General features: G+C 36.5%; 1 protein-coding gene across 1 annotated transcript in view; it reads right to left on the bottom strand.

The window, feature by feature from the left end:
* LOC101283832 (contactin-associated protein-like 3) overlaps positions 1–13,405 on the bottom strand; it is a 187,314-nt gene that overhangs the window by 85,434 nt on the left and 88,475 nt on the right. Inside the window, exons 5-6 of the mRNA XM_033429651.2 lie at positions 1,423–1,626; positions 279–454 (exon numbers count right to left, since the gene is read on the bottom strand). Coding sequence (XP_033285542.2) covers positions 279–454; positions 1,423–1,626 — 380 coding nt within the window. The remainder of the gene's footprint in view (positions 1–278; positions 455–1,422; positions 1,627–13,405) is intronic.

Consider the following 13,405-nt stretch of genomic DNA (forward strand, 5'->3'; position numbering starts at 1 on the left):
AAAAATGTTCCTTGTTTGATTGGTAGCTCTTCAGGTATAGATTTCCTAAACTTAATGACTATTTACTCTCATGTGAAGACTAACATCTGTAAGGGATAAAATGTCTCAATAGCTCAAGCATGCGTCTCCCACTGTGCAATTATCACCCATAGGGAATATTTTACCAGAATTCTGAATTACTAGGAAAGGGAATTTCTCTATGTAGTAGTATTTTCTCTAGAAGTTTACTTTGCATTTAAGTGATAAAATCTGTAATACTTAAAAAGTCATTTTCACACCTTATAATCAAGATCCACATAGCTGGACTCTCCCTTTGCCCGAAAATGATGAGTGTGTGTGTCCACGGTGAAGTTGACATCTGTATCAAGGAGCTCAATGAGGACAGAATGCCAGTGCTGGTCATCCAGCAGGCTGCCCAGCATGAGGGCATCAGGGGAGGGCAGGTTAGCATCTCCTGAAAAGAGAGGAAGGGTAAAGGCACTGTTCCATCCAGTTCAATACCAAGATTTCTACAATATTTTGAAGTTCAGCACTTCTCACAACAGTTACACTTTCCTGACATCATTTTATCCCATGAACTGGTCAGCTGCTTTTATCTTAGTCCTAAATAGAATCTTCTTTTGATCTTGAGTAACATATTCTATCTTACTTGTTTTATTATTATTATGCACTGAATTTTCATTTTTCTTGAAAATATTTTCTTCCTAGGACCTCATTCATAAGACTACTTCAAAAATTTATGATAAGCCACTCTTGTCTTTATCATATTATCAGGTTATTTATTGAGCATCTGCTACTGATCTTATACAATTATCAAGCTATAAAACTTTTTACATAAAGGCATACTCAAGATACACACATGTTGTTCTTAGTATAGCTCAGTTGTAGGTGACCGTGTTTCCATTTGCCTGGACAGTTCTGGTCTTCAGAGTAATTATTTATAGGGTCTTCTTTCTTTCTTAAAAGATTTTTTTTTTTAATTTAAAGAAAAGCAGACTGCCACATGCAGTGTCTCATTTGGATGTGACTGGAGTCTTGGAAGCTTGACTACCCTATGTTCTCTTACAAATGGATCTTGAGAGCTTGTTTGGAGGTTCTAGCAGGGGAGCACAGCTACTCGTATAGCCTTGACTGAAGAACGGTTCTTCTCTATCGGGGAAGGTCGTCCTCTTCGACCGAGCCCACAGCTTTGGGAGGGATGCACATGGAGCAGTGAGGGTGGAAGGGGACACCTGCCTAGACAGCCAGATCAGCCGAATCAACCCTGGCAATCAATGGGGTGACAGGTGTCACAGCCAGATCGCCCTCACATCCAAAAGGATTCTGGTTTTAAATTAACTACTTAACTGTGAAAAAATTCATTATAAAAAGATACTTTTGTCTAAATAGTATTTCCAAAAACACCACCTTGTAGTTTTTTACCTGAATTAAGGAATAAGATGAGTTTTCCTTTAACTAACTCCAGGGTGATATGTTTACCATTTGGTCCTTCTCTGTGGAGTAGAATCCCATTGTTCTCTTTGGTTTTAAATTTCAAAGAAATAACTTCTTTTGTTGGATTCATCGATTTCTGATTAAATGTGTACAGCAAGGAACTTTTCCCATCAAAATGAACCATCTCAGATCCTACAGTGGAAGACATTAAAAACCGGTCTAAGTATAATGTGTTCTTATTAGTGCATTGAAATGTGTAAGTCAACATACACATACACATACATAGCATATCTCTGGTTTGTTTACTGCAGGGGGAAAAAATCTCTACTGCTAATTTTCTCTTGATACTGGTAGTTGATATATCTAAACTCCACTCTTAACCTTTTCTGACATTGTCCCCAAAATGTATCATCTAGAAATACTCTCATTGAATAATTCTAATTGCTCCTGTCTTTTATTGGCCTATTTTCATCCTGTAAATAATAAAGATCAGGAAAAAAGCTGAAGTCCATCTCCCTTGAATAAAGTCTCCTTGCATGTTTAACAATCATTCAACATTTCTGTTTTTCTGAAAAGTTATAATAGTTCTCACACACTGGTAAGAGGTAAAATACCAGTGTCACTCAATGTAAATGGCTTAATTGTTTCTGAACAAGCAGCATTGACTTTTAACAATTTCCACATAAGCAGTCACTTTGATATACTTTTGTCTGTCCATAAAAGACACACATAAAGACACCAGACATACTAAATACTACCCTAAACTCATATTAAAATGTCCTCAGTTAACAGGATGTATTTTTCTCCCAACATTTCGGCCCAGTGACAGCACAAAAGGGCACACCTATTTTGTGTTGTACCCTAAGCACACTATGAAAATTGTTCTGCTGCAGCAGGCCATTGCTACACTGCTGCCGTGTTCTCTCGACTTTCTGACAGTGTCCTATCTTTCCAACTATCAAGGTCACTTCCACTCAGTTTATATTAAGTAGTTATATTTTATCATTAGTATAAAAAAGACAGTGAAACCAACTGAAGACAGAACAAGATACACACAAAGTCATTTCTATTACCCAGAAAAATGTCATATTTTTCCTATTTCACAAGTAAAAAGAAAAGACATAATTGTTCTTTAATTAATAATACATTTGTGTCATAAATAAAGGTCTAAGAGAAAGCCAATAAAATATGAAGCTGATGTCTTTCAAGCCAATGATAGGATGTTGTTTGTTTAATTTCACAAAAAGTTGTGACTAATGTATACTTGGACCTGCATTTTATTGAGATTAACTAAAATATTTCCAGAAAACACTTTATGTTCACAACTTAGAAGAACCATCCATTTTATGCAGCTACCTTTTGAAAATTCAGAAGTTTGATTCACATACATAGTGTAAAATATATAAACACTGCACTCTGTCTATAAGTTGTGTAAGCAAATAATTATTCTTCATTGCATAATTAAACATGCCTGATAAAAACATAACTCTGTCAAATTCAAATGATGTCCCTTAGAGTATTAGATGACAAACTAATGAAAACTTGATAATAAAGAATTTAAATGCTTTCACATTTTTGCAGTACAGTTTATGTGCCACTGAAAGGCAATGATAATAATTAAGGCTTATTATTGCAGCTAGCTAATAAATTTTTTTCCGTAAATGATTTTGCCAGGGTTATTTTGATTGAATAATTTTTGTCCTCATCTTCCCTGTTGCTGTTTTGCTTTGTAATAGTAATATTGAACTTCTTGGGATCAGAATCTCCTGGAGTGTTTGTTAAACACAGATTGCTGAGCACCATCTCAGAGTCTCTGTCTAACCAGGATTGGGGTGGGACCTGAGAATTTGCATTTCTAACAAGTCCCCTAGTGATGTTGATACTGCCCGTCTGTGACTATATTTTGAGAACCACTGCTCTAAGGCACCTAAATTATATTTCCTGGAATATTCCCCTCAGGCAAAATGGAGTAGTGAAAAATTTATTAGGTGATAGAAACGCAAAAGAATGGCCTTAAAAAAACTCTTTTGTCCTAATGTTTTGACTTTCCTTCTAATGTGATCACTAACACTTGTACCTAGAACAATTAACCACATGTGAGTCATCCAATTATATCTTATGAGGCAGATTCAACGTGTATTTTGACAGATTTTTTATAAGCTTCAAGTGACTAAATTATAATATAGATAGGTAGCCAACTGAGTAAAGCAAAACCACTTAAAAATAATGTACTTTGTAACAGTTCTGAGATTTTAACTAAAATCTTAAATGATAATAAACTTAAGCTCAATTCAAGAGGTTTAATAGAGATAGATAAAATTCAGGAATTGCTTTTGGAAGTCTGGAATGTTAAGCTTCCCATATCCCTCTGCAGCCTGTTATTGTACAGTCCCAGGAGCTAATTTTTAAAGATTTGTTGAAAAACGAGCTTAAAAACCAAGAGTAGGTGGCAGAGAGCACATGTGCCTGCAAAGCCTGAAGTATTTGCTGGCCAGTCCTTTACAGAAGAAGTTTGCCATCCCTCAATCTGCAGAACCATCCAGTGATGGTTGCTGTGCTTGGTTTCTGATTGTTAAGCAGTAAGAATGAGCTCACAACCAGACATTTTGCAATCTTTCTATGATTGAAAAATCGAAAACCCTATTTTATATAGGAAATCACAAATTTCATTTTTTTTTTACTTTTGTGTTGTATAATTCAATACACTTTGTGGCTATTCTGGAATATATATTTTATAAGGTAAAGAATAGGTCAATACTTCAGATCCTGGTTATATATTTTTTGTATAATATTAAAGATTGGTTTCTATATAGACAGTCTTCCATAGCTTCAAATTCTACTTTGGCAAGCATTTTGCTTTGGCGTAATACAGTTTTGTTATTAAAAGACCATTTTCTTTCCATCCTCCCTCTCCCCCAACCCCAACCCAATTTGCATCCATTCCACAAGTACAGTTTTATTTTCAGTTGATATTGATGTAGCACCTTCTAAGTATCACAAACTCTGCTGGATGCTGGGATAAAACATGGCCAGACATGGCCCAGCCTTCCTGGAGCTGATGGTTCTTCCCTCACTTTCTCACTTCTACTGTCGTGAAAAAACATATTGCACCTGTGATATCCTAGTGTCTTATTGTGGGTTGCTAGGAAACTACAGTGAGAAGGAAATAGCTTACAGCCTAGGATGGAAGTAGGAGAAAGAAAGGCTCTTCTCTAGTGAAAATGTTTGAAAAGAATGCAAAATATCAAGGTAATCTAGGTATCGTATCATCATACAATACCCTTCACGTAAAATTTACACAGAGTCATCAGAAAGTTGCCAACAATGCTTCAAAAAATGGGCTACACTGTTAATCAAGAAGCCCTCCAGTTAAGCCCACACAATAAATAAGAATATGCATTATCACAAGATGATTTCTAACAGGAATGTTTAGATTGGAAAGTCAATTATAGGCCTCATCATAGAGAATCCATTTTATAAAATGTCATTTACTAACAAATGTTCATAAAGTAACCCGAATATCTGAAAACAAATTGGCAAGTCAGTAAATACAATTTTAAAAAAATTAGCACTATTTTACTCAAACATGATTTGTAAAAGCAATAGATTAAAAAGTGTAAATTAAAAAAATATACTCATATTTTGGGATAGAGAGTATTTTGCTCAGTAGGTCATCAGCAGTGAGCTCTCCAAGTGTGGATGAGGGAGAGCCCCAGGTGGCCCCCCTTGAGTTTTTAATCTCCACTGAGTAGAGGCTTCCTTGACCCTCATATCATTGACCACGGAGTGACCTAGAGAAGCCAACTTTCAAATCTCAGAGGTCACTGGTAATGAATGCTAAGGTGACCTTGTTTCTATCGGTCCACTAGCATGAGATTTTTGCTATTGGACTGTTGTAAGAACAAGTAAAATTGTATATGTCCATAAATAATCCACCATACTTATTTGAATGAAACCACCAAAATAATGCATTAAACTACCACTTAGCATCATACTTAACTTTTATAAGAAGCCCTCATGAAAAATGTTTTTGTATGTAATTCAACTATTTAAATAATTGGGGTATTTGACACAGAAGCCACTTATTATGCACTGAAATAGGAAGTGATAGTTTCCCCTATTGTAAGTGTACAGAACCTACATTCTAAAAAAGAGTAGGAGGAAATGTGATACTTAGTTGAAAGTAGAAAATGTTTTTCCAGTTTTACATGATTTTAATTTATAATCATTAGTTTTATTAACTGAGGCTATATTTTGATAACCACATCACTAACAATATTATTAAAGTAAACCCCACATATACTTGCCAGTTAGGGAAGGAAATCTATTTTACCAGTAGTGAGACTAAATTTGTGCTGATATATTTACAGCCTCTGGATCTGTTCCCACAAAGAGCCCTTCATAACACAGAGTAGTAGCTCAGAGAAAGGACTGTGGAATTGTCCTATAAGGTTTTGAATACTGGTTCTATAGTGGAAAACTTACTTAACCTCTCTGTGCCTCAGTTTCCTCAACTGTAAAAGGATAAAGAAGTCTCTCCCACACAGCACTAATATGATTACTAAACAACTTAATATCTATACAGTGTGTAGAGCAGTGCCTGAAACATGGCAAGTCCACAATGGGCATTAGCTACATGATTATTGTTAGAGCAGTGGGCAAAGAAAAGGAGGTGCAACAACAGTTAAAACTGCATTGATGACTTCTGCTTCTGACCAAGATGGAGTAACAGGGGCCAGATTTACTCTCTCACTTGAAGCAACCCAAAAAAAAAAAAAAAAAGAAGGAAATAACATAAACAATAGTTTTCAAGATATTTGACTTCAAGCAATAAAGGAGAGTGATGTTGCAGAGAAGAGAGACAGACAAGATAAGCCCTACAACTCCTTGGGGCACTGCATTAGAGAGTTTCCATCTCACAGAGCAGGAAGGAGAAACTGGGGCAAAGCCCAGCAGATTCCCTGAGTAGAGGAGACAGAGTCAAGAGCCTGGTAAGAACAAAGCACCTGAAGTCCATAGGCAGAGGTTGGAGAGGAAAGAGATGAACAGAGAGAACACTGGTGATCTGCAACACACCCCTCTTGAGCTTTCAGCAAAGCACTGATCAGTGCATGCAAGTAAGGAAACTCATCAATGCTGGGAAAAGAACCATCTGAAAGGATTAATTGGGAAATAGTGCTAACATGCACATGGGGTTGGGAATAGTGCCCATTCATATCATCCAGACTGGAAACCTCATAGTTCACTGTCCTTGGTTAGAGTACTCAGAAGGTTCTTACCTCAGTAGTGAGCCCTAGACTAAACACTGCTCTGGTGTGAGCGAACAAATTTTAAAAGCAAGAACTAAAAGGATCAAATCCCCTTCAATTCAATGTTTCCTGAACAAAGTTCAAGCATATAAGAATACAAAAATATCCAATAAACTAAAAATCAAAATGTCTGGCATTTAATCGAAAATTTCCAGGCATACAAAAAAGTTGGAAAGTATGACTCATATTGAGGAAAAAAAATCAATTGAAACTTATACAGAATTGACACAGATTATTATTAGCAAAGAAAGACAATAAGGTAGTTATTATAACAGCCATCCATATGTTCAAAAAGTCAAATAGATACACAAAAGATACTAAAATTTGAAAATTTCAATGTCTGAGATGAACAAATAATACACTGTATGGGATTACTGGCAGGTTAAACACTGCAGAAGAAGAAATCAGTGAACTTGAAGACAGCAATAGAAATATTCTAAGGAATTAAAAGGGAAAAATAATAATTTAAGAAAATAAATAAAACATCAGTGAGGTGTGTGACAAAACAAAATCAAGCAACCTAATATGTGCTTTAACTCATATATGTGGTAATTGAGCCCTTTAAGAAGAAGAGACGGGGGAGGTTAGAGAAAATATTTCAAGAAACAATGACTGAAACTTTCCAAATCTGATGAAAACTATACAACCACCAATCCAAATAGCCTAATGAACTCCAAACACAAGAAACAGAATAAAACAAAACCAAAGAACACCAGAAACAAATTGCTCAAAACCTTAAAAGCAGCTAGAGAAAAACAGATATGTCACACTCATAGAAACATAGACACAGATGGCTGTAAATTTCTCACTAGAAGAAAAGCAAGTGAAAAAACAGCAGAGCAGTATTTTGAAACTACTAAATGGAAAAATGTCACCCTAGAATTCTATATTGAGTGAAAATAATTTACAAAAAGGAAGGTGAAATAACAACTTTTTTCAGACATAAAAAATTTGAACGAATTTCTCACCAGCAGATCCACACTACAAGCAATATTAAAGGAAGTCTTTGAGGCAGAAGGAAAAGGATACTGGAAATATGGATTAATACAAAGGAATGAAGAATACCAGATTTACAAGGAAATTATCATGTAGATTTTAAATGTCTTTTAAAAATAATTGAAAGGGTGAGACTTCTAAATGGCTGAGTGAGAAGCCTGGCAAATCCTACCTCTCGAAAGCAATGATAAAACTTGAAAAAAAATGTTAAGGATAACAGCTGAAGGACACTGGAAACTGACCACAGACATATAACAGATCTAGAAGCATATATTCAAGAAAATCTACTGAACCTCAATAAGGACAGTGGGAATCTGTGTTCTTTCAGCTAGAGGCTGCTCCACCTCCAGCCCCTCGGCACTGAACTTCTACTGTGCTTCTAGGGCTGCGGAGCCAAGCACATGGAAAATTCCTTCACAAGGGACACTGTCAACAACAGCTATCTCCGTGACAAGCAATAAGGGAAGGCCAACGTTGCAGCCAGCCTGAGAGTTCAATGCTGTTGGGGGTAAAGCACTGATAGGCTGACCAGCCAGACACTTAACAAATTTAGAGGAATTTGGAGGAATCAAATTTGTACCAGCGGTCAGGGAACACATCCCTGAGGAAGAGATATTTAAGTGGAGACCTGAACGATGGGATGTGGACAGACAGGTGAAAAACTTGGGAAGAAGTATTTCAAGCCAAGTAAACCACTTACGCAAAGAAAAGAGTTTGTTGGGGAGTCTTGAGTTGCATTATGTGGGTGAGTTGAGTTGGAGAGATTTGAAACGACTTAGGGTATAATTTGGAGATAGCATATTCAGAATTTGATATTCTTTAGATGTGTAGGGACACATGCGTCAAAGGTGACTCCCATGTGTCTAGTGTAAGTTCCTGTGAATGATGGAATCATTAGCCAAGACAAGGAAAACTAGAAGAAGAATAGGTTAAGGGGTGGGGTGAATCAGGTCAAGAAAGCAATTTGAAACTCATTAAGTTTTACGTACTTGTGAAAGAACAATGTTCCTGATAAGAGATTGATTCCGTTTTCTTAATAATTGGTCCTATTGTCCAACTCTGAGGTTTTTCAAACATCACAGGTCATTTCAGGATTAAAATTCTGGTAGCAAATTATAACATTTTAAGTGCCTAGAAGTTATTCCTTTAGACTAATTTAGTTACCATAACCCACTTTGTTTTGCTGCACTTTATTAGATGTGTATTGGTATGTCTTTCAATATTTACTTTCAGCAAAAGCCTTAGATGTATTCCTTTAGATGCAACAATTTGGGAGGTGATTAAAAATAAATCAGTGAGTAATTGTGTAATAACTTTAATTGAAATTGAATAAATTAACATAGCACTAAACAAATGTCTATTACATACAAAAATATGAGAGGCTGTTCTGTTTCATATGATTTTAGGGTTAATATTATTTTAACTTTAATATTTTTCTACTTAATATCAGATAAAACCATAAGGCTATATTATCAAAGTTTAGCAAAATTTATCATTTTTACCCTTAGATAAAAATCTATCTTCTATTTATACTTGAACATAAGTTGAGAATGAGAAACCTATGCCCAAGTTTAGCTGGTCTACAAAACATAGACATTTCCCCTCACCTGCACTGGCTCCCTAGCACCTGGAGGACAGAAATTGTGCCTTACTCATTTTATTCAGCTGGGGGCCTTGAATGGGGTAAAAGTTCTGTAAACATGTATTGAATTGAACTGACACTTTTTCTAATTGAGTTTGAGTATTTTCTACTGTTGCCATAATTGGAATGGATGATACAGATCAGCGTTCTCTCATATGACTAAAGACCATTATTAACTTCCAGAGTTTTTCTTTGCCATGGTGACTATTTCTCCTTTCATCCTATGTTCTTCTGTTCCTATTAATGCATTTTCTAAACTGAAATCTACTTAGAGCAGAACCAGTACTGAACAGAAGGAAGTTCCATATGCAGACTTTTCTCTTGATATTCTCCCTAAATATTTCAAAATACACATTATTTTTATAGAATGTTAACAACAGGTTTATAAATATTGACACATGTTGATGTTGTTATATAAAACCTACATGTTTTTTACTGCAACAGTCTATGTATTCTTTTTTTTTATTGGAGTATAATTGCTTTACAAAGTTGTGTTAGTTTCTGCTGTACAATGAAGGGAATCAGCTATATGTATACATATATCCCCTCCCTCTTGGACCTCCCTCCCCACCCCCATCCCATCCATCTAGGTCATCACAGAGCACCGAGCTGAGCTCCCTGTGCTATACAGCAGGTTTCCACTATCTATCTATTTTACACATGGTAGTGTATTTATGTCAAACCTAATCTCCCAGTTCATCCCACCCTCACTTTCCCTTCCTGTGTCCACACATCTGTTCTCTACGTCTGTGTGTCTATTCTTGCTCTGCAAAGAGGTTCATCTGTACCACTTTTCTAGATTCCACATATATGCGTTAATATGCGATATTTATTTTTCTCTTTCTTACTTACTTCACTCTGTATGACAGACTCTAGGTCCATCCACATCTCTACAAATGACCCAATTCCATTCCTTTTTATGACTGAGTAATATTCCATTGTATATATGTACCACATCTTCTTTATCCATTCATCTGTCAGTGGACATTTAGGTTGTTTCCATGTCCTGGCTATTGTAAATAGTGCTGCAATGAACACTGGGGTACATGTGACTTTTTGAATTATGGTTTTCTCAGGGTATATGCCCAGTAGTGGGATTGCTGGATCATATGGCAGTTCTATTTTTAGTTTTTTAAGGAACCTCCATACTGTTCTCCACAGTGGCTGTATCAATTTACATTCCCACCAACAGTACAAGAGGGTTCCCTTCTCTCCACACTGTCTCCAGCATTTATTGTTTGTAGATTTTTTGATGATGGCCATTCTGACCAGTGCGAAGTGATACCTTATTGTAGTTTTGATTTGCATTTCTCTAATTATTAGTGATGTTGAACATCTTTTCATGTGCCTCTTGGCCATCTGTAAGACTTCCTTGGAGAAATGTTGAGTTCTTCTGCCCATTTTTGGATTAGGTTGTTTGTTTTTTTGATATTGAGCTGCCTGGGCTGTTTGTGTATTTTGGAGATTAATCCTTTGTCTGTTACTTAGTTTGCAAATATTTTCTCCCATTCTGAGGGTTGTCTTTTCATCTTGTTTATGGTTTCATTTGCTGTGCAAAAGATTTTAAGTTTAATTAGGCCCATTTGCTCATTTTTGTTTTTATTTTCATTACTCTAGGATGTGGGTCAAAAAAGATCTTGCTGTGATTTATGTATTCTTTTAAATAAACACAAGATTTTAAAACAGGCAATTATATGTTCTATTCCCTTCTTCTATTCCCTCTTAACCAATTTGATTTTCAATGCCTTATTTGACACAGGACTACAGTGCCACATGGATGACTTGTAGATCCCCATGGGGCTTACCATTCTGTGACTATCTAGTCCAGGTTTCTAATAATTTATGCACTCTTTCTCTCCTTTCTTCCCTATTCCTTTCCTGTCTTCCTTCCTTCCCTCTCTTATTCAAACAATAAACACAATGATAAACATAAAATTACATTACAGTAGTGGGGCTAATACAACACAATATGACAAGGAACACTTGAGAATGACACAGAGCATGAACATGGGGAGACAAAGTAGATGGCAGAAAAGAAGGGACAGAAGAGACCCAAAAGATGACTAACAACCTCGTTAAAGAAATGAGGGTAGAACTGGGGATGATTATCCAGATGTGTGGGGCTTCAGATACCTGTGTCAAGGATGTCAACTTGGAATTGGTCAGACAGTATGTAAGTGTTGTTGAAAACTTAAGAAAGTGGATGAAAACTCAAAAAGAAACCCTTTTAGAGTGGAATACGAAGCCTAGAATAAGTACATAGGGAATGCTGACATTGGATGGAGGGGACTGCTAGAGAGGGGCAGGGCAAGGGAAAGGGAGGAACCCCATGCCAGACACTAGCCTTGGTATGCAGGTCAGCAGGGACTCTAAGAAGACCCCATGCACTCCATTTCTACTCTAGAAATGGGGGAAGGGCTTTTCAGTTAGTGAAAATATATATGCCAAGCCAAGAAGCCATGAAAATCTGCAATTTTTACAGGAATAGTAAATATCATTGTAAATGGAATGTAAAAAGATGAAACCGAAAAAAGAAGTTGCATATAAGAGACATTAAATGCCAAATAAGCAATTTGGACATTCTCTCACTATCAACAGAGCAGTGGAAATACACATCAAAAAAGATAATAATTATCACTTTGAGCTGTAAACCATATCACACTAAATTACTGCCAAAAATAAAAATGCAAAGTGCTACACTTGAGTAATTATTAATAATAAGAATGAAGACAAAACAGAGCCACTACTATTGAGGAATGTATTTTGTGTTGTTTTACAAATAGTGGTGATTATTTTCTGTTTGCATTTTTATGCTAGGAGTCCCTATGCCCAACAGCTCGTGTTTGCTGAATTTAGGATGCACTCAGGTTCCATGACAGCTGCACAGCCAACTGGCCCTTCAGGGGACCAGACACGCAGCTTTGATCTTCCTGGTACCGACCTCTAACCCAAGAAAGTAGAGTAGTATCTCCTCACGAAGAACGTCAAGTTAACGGCAAATCCCCATCAAAGAGCATGTTCTGCTTTGAAGTCAGTAAACCTCAAGTTGTTTCCAGAGTAATGGGAGAAGGAGATGTTAATTTCATGGGATCAAAGAGAAACTCTAAATATCAGGTGTCCTAGCCACTGCAGCAGTGAGCACACCAACAGATCCCAGAAACAAAAGGATGAAGGTTAATGATCAATGGAAAGAGGGAAAATAGATTCACAGCAATGCAACACCATCTATGCTAAATGTTCCATGGACTCATAAATACTAGAGAGCAGAGGTGGGGTTAGGAAGCAGAGCCAAAGTGGAACAGGTCATTAGGAAGGGGTATGAAACAGAGGCTGAAGGTGACCCTTGAGTATGGGATGGGTGGATTGGTGAGACTCACCTCCAGAACCACCCATTGTCTGTTGGGTTACCAAAGTGGAAATGATATCACTGCTATTCAACAACTCATGTCCACCCCCATCCCTGTACCATGAGAACACTAAATTCCTGCTCCCATAATTTATATATGCTGTTTCTTCCTACAAGCACCATCTCTGCCTCCTGTCTCACTGCCCATGCCCTCTATTTTGAAAACCGACTGCTGGAAATGTTCCTTTTCCCACCCAACTGACTGAATGCTCTATTCCCCATGTCCCATGTTCATGTTACAATATTTTATATTTGTTTTGTACAATTTTATGACTTCTCATAAAATCCTGACAAAGAAATAAATAATTTTAGAAGTGTCCCCCACATCCAATACAGTTCTCTGCAAATAAATAAATTCATATATGACAAGTGAGGGAATAAAGAAATCAATGTCTGAATAGTATGGTAGTTATGAAAACAAAATTAGGAAAAAAGACAGTTTTAAATCTTAGATTCAATACGTAATAGCTCCAGCAAACTTCTTAATTTCTTCAAGGTTCAGTTTCTTCTTTCTCTGAAGCAGTGAGATTACTACTATACTGAATTCATTTGGTTGGTGTGGGAGATGAATGAGAAAATGTCTGTAGGAGGTAGGATCTGACACATTAAATATCCTGT

This window comes from Orcinus orca, chromosome 6, assembly GCF_937001465.1.
Source record: "Orcinus orca chromosome 6, mOrcOrc1.1, whole genome shotgun sequence".
In the NCBI taxonomy this organism is placed as follows: domain Eukaryota; kingdom Metazoa; phylum Chordata; class Mammalia; order Artiodactyla; family Delphinidae; genus Orcinus; species Orcinus orca.